Below are 16,493 nucleotides of genomic sequence, written 5' to 3'. Positions count from 1 at the left end.
TCCAGCTGGCCTGGAATCCAATAAATAGATAAGATGACCTAAAACTCACAGAGATTCACCTCTCACTGGCTCCCAAGTGCTGGGATTGAAGGCACAAGCCACCACACCTGGTCCCAAATGACAAATTTTATATTTTTCATAGTGTAAGAATGTGAAAATATCTGAATGCTTTTAATCCCAGCACTCGGGAGGCTGAAGCAGGCGGATCTATGAGTTTGAGGCAGCCTGGTCTACAGAGTGAGTTCCAGGACAGACAAGGCTACACAAAAAAGCCCTGTCTTGAAAAACCAAATAGAAAAAAAGAAAAGAATATACATAAACACACACAAGCTAGGCAGTGGTGGCACACGCCTTCAATCCAAGCACTTGGGAGGCAGAGGCAGGCGGATTTCTGAGTTCGAGGCCAGCCTGGTCTACAGAGTGAGTTCCAGGACAGCCAGGGCTACACAGAGAAACCCTGTCTCGAAAAACCAAAAACAAACAAACAAACAAAAAACCACACACACACACACACAGATAATAGAAATTCGGCTTGGGATAATTGTGTAGCTAAATGATTACTTGCCTAGCATGCTCAGGGACATAGCTTCAATTCCCCAACACTTGAAAAGAGTTGGCTTAAATGTAGCCCCTCAATTTAGCAGATCCGGCAGGTGTAGGCAGGTGACTCCCACACTTGGTGCATCCACCTGGCCGCTTCTCCCTCCCCTCCCCCACATCCTTGGGGATCCTCAGCTCGCCAAGTGTTACCGTGCGCACGCGCACACAGTGACAGGAAGCGTGGCCTCACTCTGCGCCTGTGCTGAATTCCAGCTGCAGCAGCTATGAGAGAAAATGATGCCCAGGATGGGCTCTGCCGCCCGCCGGCTGCGGAGAGGCCGACACTGCACACGCGCAGACCCAGCGCCCGCGTCAAAACATCGACAACGCGTTCCCCATGCCCTGCGCCTCTGGCTGGCAGGAGTTCCTCTCAGCCGTTGACCCTCGCCGGGCCCGGGCGGACGAGCTCCCGTCTGATCAGCAATGCCCCGGGAGATCATCACCCTGCAGCTGGGCCAATGCGGCAACCAGAGTGAGCAAGCAACCACCGTGCCCCGCTAGTCTCTGGTTCTATCCCTCAGGCCTCACTGAAGTGCCTGGTACCCATCAATCCCCTTTGTCCTTCCCTTGAACCACCTTTCCTACTGATGATCCAGGCAAGACCTGCCTCCTCAGCCCTGGGCTGTGACAACTCCAGACCCAGGCATCTTGGGTCACCTTCTGGAATGTAATAGCCTCTGAGCCTGGGCTCCTCAGGCCTTAGGCTCTAGCAGACTTGGGCCTCTTCCCCCTCCTCAGTTGGGTTCGAGTTCTGGAAACAGCTGTGTGCTGAGCATGGCATCAGCCCCGAGGGCATCGTAGAGGAGTTCGCCACCGAAGGCACTGACCGCAAGGACGTCTTTTTCTACCAGGTGCCTCCCCTCACACACACCCCCTCCCCCAGTGACTTGACCAGGACCCTGGGGACCTGAAGGGACTGGCAGCGGCCTGGTGCTGGGAAACTCACTGGGCAGATGGGAACAGAATGGTAGTCTTGAGGGAGGGGGCCTGCAGGAGCCAGAGTTGGGAGGATTCAGGACTTGACCCATCCTAGTTCACTGGACTCATCCTGGCTTCCCTTTGACAGGCAGATGATGAGCATTACATCCCTCGGGCTGTGCTGCTGGACCTGGAGCCCCGGGTGATCCATTCCATCCTCAACTCCTCCTATGCCAAGCTCTACAACCCAGAGAACATCTACCTGTCTGAGCATGGAGGAGGAGCTGGCAACAACTGGGGCAGGGGATTCTCACAGGTGTCAGTCCCAGAGTTCCTTGGTAATCCTAGCCTGGGACAAGGCAAGGGTCAAGCAAATCTGGGGACCTGTCCAGGCTAGACTTGAAATAAATAAAGAGACTAATGGATGCGTTGGAGAAGAGGGACTGCTATAAAGGGTATGCAAATTTTATGTCAGTCTTCACAAAGTAGCATTTCTCGGTTGAGAAGGATTCCATTTGGGAACCTCAGCTTCAGGATGGCGACAGAGACAGAGGGTGGAGTTCTTGAGGCTAAGAAGAGAACCTTTGGCCTGAATTTCCCTTCCCCATGTCTGCATACAGGGTGAGAAAATTCACGAGGACATCTTTGACATCATAGACCGAGAAGTGGATGGAAGTGACAGTCTAGAGGTGAGGGTCTTCCACAGTGAAGCTTGCTGGGAGCAGAGGTGAGGCTCTTCCACGGTGAAGCGTGCAGGGGGCAGAGATGAGGGTCTTCCACAGCGAATTGTGCTGGGGGGGAGGTGAGGGTCTTCCACAGTGAAGCGTGCTGGGGTGGGCAGGGAGAGGATCAAGCACGATTTAAACACGTGATGTGATGGAAACATTCAACTCAACATCCATTAGGGGACATCATATAGAGTGCATTAAGGTGACTAAGGCACTGTCTCGTTCTAGGGAAATCAGAATCTCCTTGGTCTCTGAGCCTTTCCAAGCAGCCTTAGAGACAAAGCTGAAATCTCTCTTTAAGATACCTGAACACTGCCTCTTTCTCTCTCCCCATACAGGGATTTGTGCTGTGTCACTCCATTGCTGGGGGGACAGGTTCCGGTATGGGCTCCTACCTCCTTGAGCGACTGAATGACAGGTAAGCCTGTGTTTAAGGAGCTCATTAGCCTAACCTCTTTGGTGTGCTGATTAATATTTTAATTACATTGTTATTTATTTTGGGGGAGGCATACCTCTCGATGCATACCTGTGGAGGTCAAAGGACAGTGTGCCCAGGTTGGTTCTCTTTGTGGATCTCAGGAACCTCAGAGGTCATTAAGAGTGGTGGCAGGCATCTTTACCCTACCCACTGAGTCAGTTACCTTGCTGTAGTGAGAATTTTGGTTTCTTTTAAAACCCAGTTATATTATATGAAAAGTTTTGTTTTAATCCCAGATGTGGGGTGAGAGACTGCTTCACAGCGGGTGATAATGATTTGCCTCATGCACTAGCAGGAGTGTGATCTTTGCCAGCTGCAGATAGTTTAATTCTGGGGACTCTGGAGCAGCAGGAAGTAGTCTAAAGAGGGCTATGCTCCTTTTTCCCTCTAGCCTTCTTTCTCCCCTATCTAGTGTTGGGGCATTGGAAGGGATCGGGGTGGAATAAAGGTTGGAAGGGAGGTAGAAGTAAAAAACAAAAAACAAAAAAACAATAAAATAGCACACACACACACACCAACACCATCTCATCAGTCAGTAAGAGAGCTGACCTGTTAACATGTCTGGTGGAAGGGACTGTCTTGATAGTTAATTGATACAGGAAGACCTGACCCATTGTGGGTGGCACTATTCCCTAGGCAAGTGTTCCTGCACAGCATAAAAGAGGAGAAAGCTAGCAGCCAGCTGGCAAGCAAGGATCCACACATTTATTCCCTCTGCTCTTGACTGTGGACATCGTGCTTTAACTTCCCAGAAATCATGCATTGTAACCTGGAACTGAAAGCCAAATAAGTCCTTTCTTTCCCATGTTGCTTTTTGCTGAGGTATATGTCATAGTAACAGGAACTAAAGCAGAATTCCTAGATAGTTTCCTCCCATGTTGTGTTACTGTTCCCCCTTGAGCTGGAAGTTTTTGGGTTTTGTTTGTTTGTTTGTTTGCCACTCCTCCTTGAGTCACAGGGACAGAACCATCCAGAGAACACCTTGTAAGCAAAATCTGGGCAGGGAGATGGGATGTTACCTTGGGACCTACAGAACATGGCTTGTCCTTTGGGTGCTGAGGACGGAGGTGTGCTCTTCATCCTTTTGTATACCAGCTCAGTGGCACTTGGAAAGGAGATTGATGGTCAGGGAGGTCCTTTGAGTTCACAGTGCCTCCCTCTTCTTTGCCCTTAGGTACCCCAAGAAATTGGTGCAGACATACTCTGTGTTTCCCAACCAGAACGAGACGAGTGATGTGGTGGTCCAGCCCTACAACTCCCTCCTCACCCTAAAGAGGCTGACCCAGAATGCGGACTGTGTGGTGAGCAAAGGAAGACTGAGCCAGGACTTCGCTCACCTTCTAAGACTTGCCCTTGCTCTTCTCTGGCCCTGGCTCACACAAAACGCCCAACAAAACCATGACATGTGGGCCAAGTTACGAACTAAGATCCCAGCTTCCAAGTTCCTTCCAGGATTTGGGGGCAGCAAAACTCTCAACAGTGTTCCCCTATTCCAACATATACCTCATTTTGCTTCTTCAGTGTCTCCTTATGCTTGAACTCAAAGGTCACTTTAGTAGCAAAACCTTCCCTCCATTATTCAGACAAGGCCAGATTCCTTTGTGTGTATTTTTTAAACTAAAGTTGTCTTGCTTTATTTATTTAGAAATGTTGTCTTGGGTGGCTATGGTGGTTTATGCCTATAATTCCATTTTTCAGTAGGCTAAGGCAGGAGGATCACTATTCATTCAAGGATAGCCTGGGCTACATAATTAAGTTCCAAGTCAGTCTGAGCTATGGCCTGAGATCTAGTCTCAAGACTAAAAAAAGAAATTTCTTTGAAGGTAGCAAACCCACTTTCTGGTTTGGGAGTTTACAGACATTAAGAATTATCTTATTTCAAGGTCCCCTTTTGCCTCAGAAGGTGTTACAGAGCCCCTGTATCCTGCCAGGTGGTGCTGGACAACACAGCCTTGAACCGGATCGCCACAGACCGCCTGCACATCCAGAACCCATCCTTCTCCCAGATCAACCAGCTGGTGAGTCCCCCTCCTGGAATGCAAGCCCACTGTCTGCGAGAGGATCATCAGAGGAGACATGCTCCACCTCCATCCAGTCCCATAATGCAGTCTTTTCCATTGCCAGGTGTCCACCATCATGTCAGCCAGCACCACCACCCTGCGCTACCCTGGATACATGAACAATGACCTCATCGGCCTCATCGCCTCGCTCATTCCCACCCCTCGGCTGCACTTCCTCATGACTGGCTATACCCCCCTCACCACGGACCAGTCAGTAAGAGCCCCCGCGGTGTCCTGGAACTGTGGCCTTTCCCTTTTCCATACTCTTCCAGGAGCCACTCTTTGCAGCTCTTCTCCACCCACCTCCCCAGGTTCTGTTCTCAGGGACTGACACTGCCACCAGCTTGTGGCCCTGTCTCTTCTTTCTCCTCCTACCTTTGGCTCCTGCAGGAGCAGAGCCCATGGGGATCTGCTTCTGCCCATTGCTCAAGGGCATGGGATTGGTGAGCTGAGAGCCATGATCCTAATCCCATGTCAGAGACTCGGCACAGACCTGGACTAAAGACAGTCCCCTGAGACCATGCCACCTGCAAGCCAGTGGGGACAGAGTTGACTCTTCTCCTCTGTCCATGTATCTCTGGGTTGCTCCCTGATTGCTGACCTGGTCCCTGTTCCCTCAGGTGGCCAGTGTGAGGAAGACAACGGTCCTGGATGTCATGAGGCGCCTGCTACAGCCCAAGAATGTGATGGTGTCCACAGGCCGGGATCGTCAGACCAACCACTGCTACATCGCCATCCTCAACATCATCCAGGGAGAGGTGGACCCCACCCAGGTAAGGGAGGCCCCTTCACCCTAGCCTGGGACTCACAGGATGGAGAAGCAGCAACCACCACCTCTCTGCCCACCCCAGGTCCACAAGAGCCTGCAGAGGATCCGGGAAAGGAAATTGGCCAACTTCATCCCCTGGGGCCCAGCCAGCATCCAGGTGGCTCTGTCAAGGAAGTCTCCCTACCTGCCCTCAGCCCACCGGGTCAGTGGGCTCATGATGGCCAACCACACCAGTATCTCTTCGGTGAGCACAGTCTCCTGTTGTCTTTGTGTTACCAGAAATCAAACCAGGGGCTTCAGGAATAGTAGGTAGTTCTCCCTGCTCTGAGCCACACCCCTAGCTTCTGTTCTTTGGCCACTCTGCTCCACTCCCTAGTGTTGTCAGCACCACCCCCACCCCCGCCCTGTCTGTCTGTCCCTAGTTCTGTGTCCTGCGCTGGATGCCTTTCTGAGGCACTCCTTCCCTCTAGCTTTTTGAAAGTTCCTGCCAGCAATATGACAAACTATGGAAGAGGGGGGCCTTCCTGGAGCAGTTCCGCAAAGAGGACATCTTCAAGGACAACTTTGAGGAGATGGACAGGTCGAGGGAGGTGGTGCAGGAGCTGATTGATGAGTACCACGCTGCCACCCGGCCGGATTACATCTCCTGGGGCACCCAGGAGCAGTGATTCTATTCTCTGCTGTCCCCTGGACAAGAAGCACAGCCCCCACCATGCCTGGACCGTCTGACACAACTTCACATCACATTTCTGGGCTCATATCCAGTCTAGAAGCTTCCTGGCTTTTCCTTTTCATTCCTTGCTCTTGACTGGCTTGTTTAGTTCTAATAAAGTAATAGCTTGATGATGAAGCCAGCAGAGCTTGGTCTGTGATTATGGGATGGGGGGGGGGGGCGGCGGCCGGGTGAGCACACCTTTCATATCCAGGCACATGACAGTAGGCTGGCCTTCACCTGTTCCAACTCATGCCTTAGCACAGGTCTTAGTGTGTTTTCACGGTTCCCACCTTACCTCGAACCAGTCTGTTTTCCTAGGGGTCAGTTCCTCTCTTGGGATTACTGAAAATTCCTGACCTATTATAACCTCAGTGTCTATGCCCCTGTTCCCAGTTGGGCGATGTTGCCTTAACCTCTTATACTCAAGGAAGAGATACAGGGTCTAAGGGCAAAGGGGCCATGGTGTTCTGAGCAAGTCAGAATAGCTAGGACGTAGGAGTCCCTTTGGTTAGGACCACCAGTATATACTCTCCAGGAATTTAACAGTACTTAACCAACCTGACAGGATAAGAATTCAAGAATAGGCCTGCACCGACCATACCAGAGATGTGTCTACATGTGCATTCGGCCCCAGCCATCTCTCCATTTCATTTTGAGAAAGCATGGGGCAACCAAACATGGACCCAGATAGGGCCCAGGAGCTGAATGAACACCCAGGGAGGACCTGGATAATGCCTGTCTTGATGACACACCGCCTTTGAAGGCCAGGGATGACAGGAGGCCACCCTCATACCACTCAACGGCAAACAGGGGTGAGTAAATGCCAGCTTCCAGCATTGCCTTCTTGCCCGCCCCACCCAACACCCGATGATGGCATAGTGGCCAGGAGGAGGTTAAGTCCAGAAGGTCAAGGAGGGTGGAGCTCTGTGGTATCCAGACTCTCTTCAGTGCCTGGTAAAAGCCCAGTGTGTGGGTGTCCTGGAAGGGGGTGGTGGTGTTGAGCATGGAAATCCAACTTCTCCCACCGACAACACTCCCACAGGAAGGCTTTGTGTAAATAACAATTTTTTTCTTCTACAAATAAATTAAGAAACAAACTAGAAAACTGTCCACACCCATTGCTGCCCTCGGGTGTGGGTGTACCCTGTCCCTGCAGGGCCAAAAAGGGTCCATGGTTGCCTCAAATCTCAGAGCACTCTGTCTCAGGCTGGAGGCAAAAAGAAAAGTCCTGACCTCTTGGCAGGCTTAGTCCTGCAGCTGCCTCTAGCAGCCAGACTGTCCCTGGGGCTCTTCCAGAATTTGGTGCTGGCTGGGAGGGGAGCTGTCCGGCAGGTCTTGGCTTGGAGGACCAGAGCTGCTGCAGGGCCTCTCTGGGGAGGGGTTGGCCAAGTAGGCATTCACCAGCTCCATGATCTCGTCCACCTAACAGAGGGCAGAGAGCAGTGTGCAACCGGGCCCACTGGACTCCCTTTTTCCGATTTCTTCCCAAGCTCCAGGGCTCAAGTTTCCGCTAGGTAGGTTCCTGCATGCTCCAGGCCTGACAACTTTCTCTTCCCTTTCACCTCTCTCCCTTCACACTCATCCCCCTACCCTCTCCAAATGCTAGCCTCACCCTTCCCTAGGCCCTTGCCCTTGTGGTTCCCCCACACACACACACACACATCTCTTTCCCTATATCTTAAGGCTATCTTTGTGAGAATCCCTCCCCACTTACCCAGTGCTTCAGGACTCTCCAGTGGCTTCCTGTCCAGTTACTCTTCGGACTGTCTTAGTCTTAGTCTATCATTTGACTCCCCCCAGATCCCTTGAAAGGTCCTTAAGCTTGCTTCCTACCACAGCTGGAACCCTAGTCTCTACAGACAACCCCTGTTCTCACCTGAGGACTCTGGAGGAGGAGCTGGCTGTCACCCACCCTTAGTGCTAAGGTGTGAGGGCCTATTAGCTGGCAGGCGGCCACATGACCATAGCTGACGCTGTGGATGGGTTCTGTCTCACCAGGCCTGGAGAGAGACATGGCCTTTGCTCCAAGACCCAGGCATAGCTTCTGTGGAGCACCTCCACCAGGCTCCTGCAGAGAGATGGGTGGGGTCAGGGTCAAAGGCAGAGCCGATGCATCTTTATTTCTGGTAAGTGAGATGGTTGTGATGGCTGTGACCCCCGGAAGCTTCCTTGACCCTTGATTGACAGCACAGGTATGGAGTGGTCAAAAGCACCTGGAGGTGCAAGCCCAAAAGCCTGACATTCCAGGGGTTTGAGATGGGCAGCTAGCTGTTCTAGATGTGGCGAATGATATGACCCTCACTGGGGATACAGAGGGAAGCCTGTGGCTCTGGGATAAAGGTCGGTGCTTGGACCACCAGAGTCCCCTTCTCCCTTCTCCCCCTCACCGTGCTCAGCTCCAGAACGTCATACCGAGCAGCGCCGAACCCCGGACACTGCGCCGCCAGAGCCAGGTAGGCAGCCATGGCCTCAGCTTGGCCCATGCCCCGCAGCCGCTTCCAGCCACCTAGCACCGCGGCCGTTGTGCTGGCGCCGCCTCCTCCCACCTGGGCCGTGCTTCCCGTCGAACGGCTGGTCCCGCCACGCCGGGCACGCTCCGCCCGCCTCTTGGCCAGGCCGGGGCTCCAGAGCGCCCCGGCCAGCAGGGCGGCGGACGGCGGTGGCCTCCGGGTAGGGCGCGGCGGTTGTTCGAGGGGCGGGGTGGGGGGCGGCAGCAGACGGTCCAGGAGCGGCAGAGGTCCCCGTGGGCAAAAGTCCCGGTGCAAACTCTGCAGGCGCAACGCCGCCAGGGCGCGCAGCGTGTCGTCGGGTGGGGGCGGCCGACCGCGCAGCAGCAGAGCGTGAGCCTGCAAGGGAGGCACGCGGCGGCGTCAGTGGAGAAGCTGTAAAGACACCTCTGGGTATAGAATCTGGGGAGGTCTGGGTTTGGGAAACGTCTCTAGTGGGCTGACGTTGCCACAATAATTAAATGAAGATGGTTGGGAATAAGAGATGTTCGAGCTTTGGTCGGTCTGGAGGCGTGAAAACCAGAGATCCCACCTGCTCAAAGAGGAAAGGCAATTCGTGACCCTCTGGAGATAGCCCTTCTGGGTGCAAAGGCCCGTGAAGACGAAGGCACAGTCTCCACCCGGAGTCGGGCGAGTCCTCCAGTCCGGCTCCCTCTGAGGTCAAACTGCAGAAGGGAAAAAAAAGATGCGTTGAGAACCGGAATCGGGGCCCTTTGGACGCAGGCTAGTGGGGGGAAGGGGCGGGGCCAAGACACATTTGGGGGCGGGGCCCTGGCGAGCTTTTTAAATCAGACTACACACCACTGGCGGGTAAGGACTTGTCTGCGGATCAGCGAGCTACTGGCACGCCTCGATAAACGTGCTCAGGGATAGACAAAAGCTAAGTGGATTGGCTAATAAAGCGCAGGGCTGGGGCTGGACATTTACTTCTCAAACCTGGTGAGCACGTCGGCCACGAGGGTCCCCCCAGCCAGGGCTCGCTCCTGGGCCCCTCGCTGCTCATACAAAGCGAATGCATTCCGGCTCCGGGCCAAACCTAGCCTACCCACCAACTCTCGAGCCACCTAGAAAAAAGAGAAGATGAAAGTCAGATCCCTCGGGAGTCTTTTTTTTTTTTTTTTTTTCAGAATTCTGATCCTACTTGGAGAGGGTCCCTTAGTTTTTGTCACCATCATGCTGGCTTTCCAACTAAACAAATCTGAGACTAGGGGCAAACAATGGTAGAGCCGGGCATGAGAAGAGAAGCTAGAAAGGGTGTGTACTGTACTGGAGACCCCGAGTTCAACCACCAGTACTGTGGGTAAACAAACAAACAAAGCTGGAAGGCGAGTTTCAGAAGTGGAAGCGGAGGTTGGGGGTGGGGGTGGGGGCGCTTTCTTTGGCCTCACCTCTCCCGCTGTAGTGTGGGAGTCGATGGACACAGGGCAGGCTCCAGCTCCGGGACAGTGCACGGTACACAACAGCTCTTGCCGTCTGCTCAGTGCAGAAATCTCCGCTAGTGAAGGCACCAACTCTCGGCCCCGGGTACGGCCCAGAGCTTTCCGGATGAAACGTGCATATTCTGCCAGTTCTGAGTCCGGGAGTGCCTGCTCCGTCCTGAAGTAGAAGGAATCCAAGGACCAGTGTGTTCCAAAAGCTTCTTTCTTTTATTGTAATTTATTTTACATGACCAAGGGTGGAAATACATTAACTCAGTAGCTGCTTAGCGTGCTTGAGGTTTTAAGTACGACTGCCCAGCATGAAAAAAAAAATTCATTACATCTGGTCAGTTTCCTCCTCATATCTCATGTTTCTTGACTACAACCTTAATGTGTCCGGGTGTTTTACAGGGAACTGAATTATTTTCGAAGTCTCCTGCCTGCTTTCCTACAATTGGCCCGCCTACTTCCTCCAGCTTGATCTTGGGGGTGATTAAAATCTGAAATCCAACCACGTTGTTATGCTTCCTTAAATTCTGCCCTTTTTATATTTTTTTCCAAAGGGAGTGCCTCCTTGTGATTCACCTGGTCACACGTGGGATATGATCTTGTAATTCCCATGAAGGTACTGAATATATTATTAGCACCAGACCAGCTCTTGGGCATGTCTCATCCCTTCTTTGGATCTAGGTTCTCCGTTTCTCAAACTATTACACCGGTCTTGTCCATTCTCTCCCAGCCCTGTGGCTTTTTGGCTGACACCTCTGCTCTTACCTCTCCAAATGCCCCAGGAGGTGCCCTCGGACAGCTCCCCCTGGCCGAAAGGTGCAGCTCATGCAAGTGAGAAGCTGCCAATATCGCAGGGTTGCAGGATCTTGAGTAGCAGGGAGCCCAGGGGGACCGGCAGGACCTGAAGTCTGCTTAGCCAGCTGCAGGAAAAGTTCGTCCTGGAGTGCAGGCAGGTCCCGACAGGTCTGGAGCACACCCTGCATCAGGGGCCCGGGGCGCCGTGCCCCCTCCAGCGCCTGCAGTGCCAGGAACAGCCTCACTGCCTCCTCTCGTAAGGGTGCGTAGCCTGGACCTGCGGGAGGGTGGGGGTGGAGGGATGGTTTGGAGAGGGGACACAGAGCAGCGCCCTGGGAGGAAGGCATGATCCAGAGGAAGGTCAGAGGGGGTTTAAGGGCACAGGGGATGGCATGGAAAGGAGGGTACGAGTGAAAGGAAAAGCAGTGGTCCACAGACCCAAACTCTCAACCTGTGCCTCCCATGAGCCCCTCTCACTAGCCTGCTTAGCCTTTTCTAGTAAGGAAGAAGGACTAGGGGCCATATATTCAACCCCTCCCCACATTCTTTAACTGGGTGCTCAGAGCCATCACTGTGAGCCAGAAAAAGAAAAGAAAAAAAAAAGCTGCCCTGGAAACCAAAACCCAAGCTTCCTGATATTCTGTAAGCCTTGAGCTTTATGACCTGGGCTAGTCAGTACTCCCTTTGCAGACAGAAGTGTCCCTAGATGAAGCCAGCCCAATTCTCCCAAGTGATGGTTTTCCCACTGCCTGTAAAGGTGATATGTCCCAGTCTTAAGAGCATAATGAAAAAGATAGGGAAGTGTAAATGCTTCTGAAGGAAGTAATCAGAATGAGACACTTAGGGGTAAATGCCGGGGTTGGGGGGCGGGCAGAGTTTTTATTCTGTTCTGGTTTGGCTGTCCTCCAGTCTAGACTGCTTTCAGGTTCACCCATGTACACTTGGAGAAGTTAGGAGATGTCTAGAACTCCGAAGCCTATAATGCTCTCCCTCCCCCCACCACCCCTCCCAGCTATCTAGTTCTTATCCCAAGTCTTACCCCATCCCATCAAGGAGACTTGACCTAGGGTTCACTCACTCACCTGGAGCGCTGACTTCATAGGGCAGGGGCAAGAGCGGCGCGTACAAGGCGCTACTGGTGTGCCTCAGAATAGGGTTCCGCCGGTAGATGAGGGCCACTGCTTCTGGGTCCCCACAGCTCTCCTAGACATCAAGAAGAGGGTCACTTGATAGAGGAAGGGAGCTTTCTATGAGCCCTGAAAGTTTCTAGACCCACAACCCTGCTGGCTCTTATTGGAGAACTCTCTTACCTGTATGTCCCTGAGCAGTAGTTGGGTAGGGGTCTCCAGCGGGGCCTTGGAGGCAATCACTTCACGTAGTGCTACCCCCCAGCGCTCTGCCTCTGCCTGGCGTGGGGAGCAGAGGCGGATGCTGTGTTTCCGGCCAGACACAGTGACTGACCACAGACCTGGTGGAAAGAGAGGCCACAGAGGGCAATCAGGGACTGTTGGGACCCCTACCATGAAGGTTGGGAGATTCTCAAGATGTCTCACCCGTCTCTTTGGGCCTCCGCTCCGGCCCAGTCACTGAACACAGGCTTGTGAGGACCAGGCTTCCGAGGCGTTTTGCCCCCTTCCCGCTGCTGCTGAACTGGTCTAGGGAATCTCTGGTGAGCACAAACCAGGCTCTGCGCGGGAGCAACCATGGCCGTGCCCCTCCTCCACGGGGTTCCCGGTACAGCCAACCTGGGGGCGGGGGTGGAGGATAGACAGAAAGAGATTAACAAGAGAAGACATTATTCCTAGGAGGACTGTGTTTAGGGCCCTCCAAAATTGGGCCCAGGTGTTCCCACCTTTCACAATGACGTCAGGGTCGTCCTCCGGAAGTCCCTTGTCTGGGATGAGGCTCCAGGTCTCTTCCCAGCTTTGCAGTCTGGACCAGAGATGAAAAGTTGGGCGAGGCTGAAGGGCCTCCACTCCGCCTCCTTATTAGGGGTTCCCCAGACTACAAGGGGTACATGCTTCCAAGCTGGGCACCCATCCTCCAGGCTGTGGGAACTGCGGGGCCGTTCTGACCTTGCACCAGAAATAACTAGGACCCCCCTTCCTCCCCGCGCCCCTGGCTGTACCGACCCCTGGGACCCCAGCCAAACCACAGCGTCCGGAGGCACAAGGCCTCTCCCTTGTTGCACAACTTGGGGAGGGAAGATGGCAAGGAAGGGGGGTCCTAAGAACTAGCTGCAGCATCCGAACTAAGAGACTCAAGTAGAAGCTCACCTGTCTGAGATCGGCCCATTCCTTGTAGGCTGAGTCAGTGTAACGTCCAGGGAACCCTAGGGAGATAAGCAAGAATATATTCAGAGGCCTTGACCCCTAGCACCAATGGTTTCATATGAGCCCAGGACATCACTCATTAGATTGAGGAAGGAGTGTCCGAAGTCCGACTGTGATCGGGCAGGAAGAGCCAGAGCCACTCTGGGATTGTCCCTTCTACATACAAGTCTCTGTGGACCACTAGAGAAAGCCCGAGAGCCATGAGCTCTAGACTTATATCCATTGCCTTTTGAAAATGCAACCATGAGGGTATTGGGGTGGGCAGAGAAACACAGGCTAGGAGTCAGGGGATCTGGGTTCCCCTGATAGAGGTTGTACCACTAAGCAACTGCCATACCTTGCGAAAGTCCCCTCCCATCTCTGGGGCTTAGTTTCTCCATCTTTCCGAACTGGAGACGTGATGAAGTCCCTTCTACCCGTGGAAGCCTCTCCAATTTTTTTTTCCTTCACCCTCCTAGCTTTGCTCAGAACCTCCAGGGAAGAAGATGGGCTCCCAGGGAAAGTGCAGGATTGATGGAAGGGAAGAGGGACCCTTTTACAGAAGATGTTCTCCAAGAGCTTTTTGTGTGTTACTTTGCAGACAACCCTGAAGAAACTGACACACTACCCCCTTGCTAGGGCTCAGGGGGACAAGCGGCTACTCTTCAGGCCAAGGGTTACTTGGAAATTTACCCTTCTCATACACAAACCCCTGCTTAGGAACTTCAACTGTAACCTGGGGTCTGATGTTGGTCAAAAATCAACCCAGAGCCAAGCAAGCTAGACAGGAGCCGTGTGCCATGGTCCCGTTGCACCCAGACTGCTAAAGCCAGGAAGGGGGTTGGGGGAGGAGGACCAGGGACACCTGTCCCTGAGCTCCTAGGAGGGGGTGGAGGTGGGGCAAGAGAGAGGCCATGGCCTATTTGACAGAGATCCTGTCCATGCTGGAAACTTGGGGACTCCCAGGTTCCACTCTTTCCCTGGGAGCCTACCCGTTTCCTTTCTGGAGGTTCCAAGCGGGGCTATCCACCACTCCACCAGAGGGCAGGTACTGAGCCCCCCCTCCCCCAACTCCCCTAATCGCAGTCCCCTGCTTCCCTCCTCCTCCTCTCTATATTTATCTGCCCTCTCCCTCGCCAGGTGCTGGCGCCTTCACTGGCTGCGGTGCAGCCCGCCCCACCCAGAAATGGAGCCACGGGACTTGCTGGGGACCCCTGAGTGGGGTGAAGGGGGGAATGGGAGCTGGACCCAGGCCACAGCACACAGAAGCCTGGTTGCCTCTGGTGGGTAAGGGAGTGGGAGAGAGCTCCTCGCAGGATGGAGGTCTTACACACCAATTGTGCCTGAGTGTCTCTCTCCCAGGGGAGATTTGATTAAAAAAAAAATCAGTAACCAAGTCACCCTCACCCATTCCCTCTGGTTTCCCAGGAACCTCACCAGAGAAGGCAGAGAGTTCTGTCTTAAGTGGCGGGATAATGAGAAGTCCTCAAAGGGGCATCGTCCCGAGCTTTTTCTTTGTGGGGTCCCTGATGCAGACCCCAATTCTAGGATGCCTTTTTTCCCTCGCCCAGGATCCCGCGGTGGGAGCTCCCGCATCTGGCCCCAGTGCTCATGAACTGAGAGCAGAGCGAACCCAGGCGTTCCAGCCGCCCAGCCGGCCTCGCCACATTCCTTGGCTCTGGCGGAGGCGGAAGGAGACGGGATGGGACGCGGGCCCGGCAGGGAAGGGAGAGGCAGGGCCAGGTCGGGCCACGCGTGACGCCTCCTCTGCCTCAGGGCCCCCAGCAGGTGGACAGCGCCTTGTGTGCGGCGCAAGGCCCACAGGCACATCCCGAGTGCTACTTGCCCCTGGAGCTCCCTGGGCTCTGGCCTTCAGACAAGAATCTCCCCCACATTTCCAGTTGGCCAAGAGGACCGCATTTGGCCCGAGTATGGAGCAGGCTCAGGCGTGACGGCGGGTTGTAGTGAGAAAGATTGAACACGGTTCTAAATCCCTCTAGACTTACCCTCCCGCCGCCCGCTGGACTCGGGGTCCTTAGCTCAAAGGTCTCGTCGTCCTCGTCTTCGTCCCCGTCCCCGCTAAGCTCGCCGTCCCCGTAGTCCCGGTGCAGAAGAGTGAAGCCTCGACGGCAGCAGAGAAGCCACCACAATCCCCCGGGGAGAGGCATCCGGGCGAGCAGCCTGGGAATGGGGGCGCGGGCAGCTTTGCCCGAGCAGCAGGGAATCTGAGAAACTGGAGGTGCTCCGACCCGAACTGGATAGAGATGAGGTACGACGAGAGAAAAGAAGGGGGCCGGAAGGAGGCAGTGTCCAGCGCTGAGGTGCAAGAAGACTATCACCAGAGCCCGCTGGGGGCTCGATGTCTGGGCCCCGGCAGAGGAGGGGGGGAGACAGCGTCCAGGGCAGGGGGAAGGGAGCAGGAAGCAATGTCCGGAGCTGGAAAGTAGTGTTTGTTGTAGTGTCCAGCCCTGTAGGAGCAGTGCCTGGTGCAGCGATCGTGGAAGGCAGTTGTCCAAGCTCCAAGGAGGGTGGTGTCCGGTAGGGCGTCCGGTGGCCGGGGCCCGGGCGGCGCGCGCTGCGCTCCCTGCAGCCCCGGGACTGGCGCGTTGGGGGCGCGGGCAGAGTTCCCAGACCCCGCCTCCCTCTCCAGTCCCCCTCCTTCCCTCCGCCTTCCCTGTTCTTTCTCTCCTCCCTTCTTTACAGGGTAGGGTCTACGTTGCGTCACAGCCTCCGCTGCCCAATCACTGTTCCTGGCGCCGGCCAGTGCAACCAATCCCAAGCTTAAAACCTCGGCGGGTTGCATCATGTGTCTCTGGCTGAGTGACAGTGGGGAGGGGCGGGAGGAGGGGGGGGGACGGGGAGGGAGTGGGCGGTGCGATGTTAGGCACGCCCCAGCTTCTGAGGTCGGACGCGGGGTGTCTGTGGCGTCACGTAGGACCGCCTTCGTGCTCTTGTTTTAACTCTTGGCTCACCAAGCAGCAAATTAAAAACCCTTTTCGAATGTCTGGAGAAGGAAGGGCTACTGGCCTGTCATTACCTGTCATACCTTGGAATCCCTGCAAAAGTAAAGAGCCTTAACATCTTCGAGGCATCCCACACCTGCGTGTGAGAGTTAGCTGCAGAGGCAGCTCTCTGTCTTTGGAGTTAAAAGGGTCCAGATTTAGATCTTAGCCACCCCCACTTT

The 16,493-nt window shown here is 54.4% G+C and overlaps 2 protein-coding genes across 6 annotated transcripts; one reads left to right on the top strand and one right to left on the bottom strand.

Moving 5' to 3' along the window:
• The first annotated feature begins 814 nt into the window (after positions 1-814).
• Positions 815-6,403, top strand: LOC117710712 (tubulin gamma-2 chain). Of its 2 annotated transcripts, none has more exons than XM_034505854.2 (11): positions 815-1,072; positions 1,339-1,451; positions 1,667-1,834; positions 2,139-2,207; positions 2,585-2,664; positions 3,899-4,025; positions 4,656-4,742; positions 4,849-4,998; positions 5,405-5,557; positions 5,636-5,797; positions 6,024-6,403. In XM_034505854.2, exons 1-11 carry the CDS (start codon positions 1,024-1,026, stop codon positions 6,219-6,221), a joined length of 1,356 nt encoding a protein of 451 aa, XP_034361745.1. In that variant the 5' UTR covers positions 815-1,023; the 3' UTR covers positions 6,222-6,403. The 2 variants fall into 2 exon arrangements, with proteins under 2 accessions (XP_034361745.1, XP_076791900.1); XM_076935785.1 differs by having other exon boundaries at positions 816-1,072; positions 5,976-6,110.
• A 910-nt stretch (positions 6,404-7,313) lies between these two features.
• Positions 7,314-15,950, bottom strand: Plekhh3 (pleckstrin homology, MyTH4 and FERM domain containing H3). 4 transcript variants are annotated; one of them, XM_034505852.2, is made up of 13 exons: positions 15,316-15,950; positions 13,274-13,329; positions 12,850-12,929; positions 12,551-12,742; positions 12,308-12,465; positions 12,080-12,200; positions 10,968-11,274; positions 10,164-10,371; positions 9,703-9,839; positions 9,308-9,440; positions 8,656-9,114; positions 8,145-8,336; positions 7,314-7,690 (listed from the first exon to the last, which is right to left on the bottom strand). In XM_034505852.2, exons 1-13 carry the CDS (start codon positions 15,475-15,477, stop codon positions 7,532-7,534), a joined length of 2,364 nt encoding a protein of 787 aa, XP_034361743.1. In that variant the 5' UTR covers positions 15,478-15,950; the 3' UTR covers positions 7,314-7,531. The 4 variants fall into 4 exon arrangements, with proteins under 4 accessions (XP_034361743.1, XP_034361744.1, XP_076791897.1 ...); XM_034505853.2 differs by having other exon boundaries at positions 9,712-9,839; XM_076935782.1 differs by lacking the exon at positions 15,316-15,950 and adding an exon at positions 14,747-15,154.
• Between the last annotated feature and the right edge of the window lie 543 nt (positions 15,951-16,493).

The sequence above is a fragment of the Arvicanthis niloticus genome, chromosome 6, assembly GCF_011762505.2.
Source record: "Arvicanthis niloticus isolate mArvNil1 chromosome 6, mArvNil1.pat.X, whole genome shotgun sequence".
NCBI lineage: Eukaryota > Metazoa > Chordata > Mammalia > Rodentia > Muridae > Arvicanthis > Arvicanthis niloticus.
The sequence above is the reverse complement of the archived record's forward strand: the minus strand, read 5'-3'. Positions and strand labels throughout refer to the sequence as shown.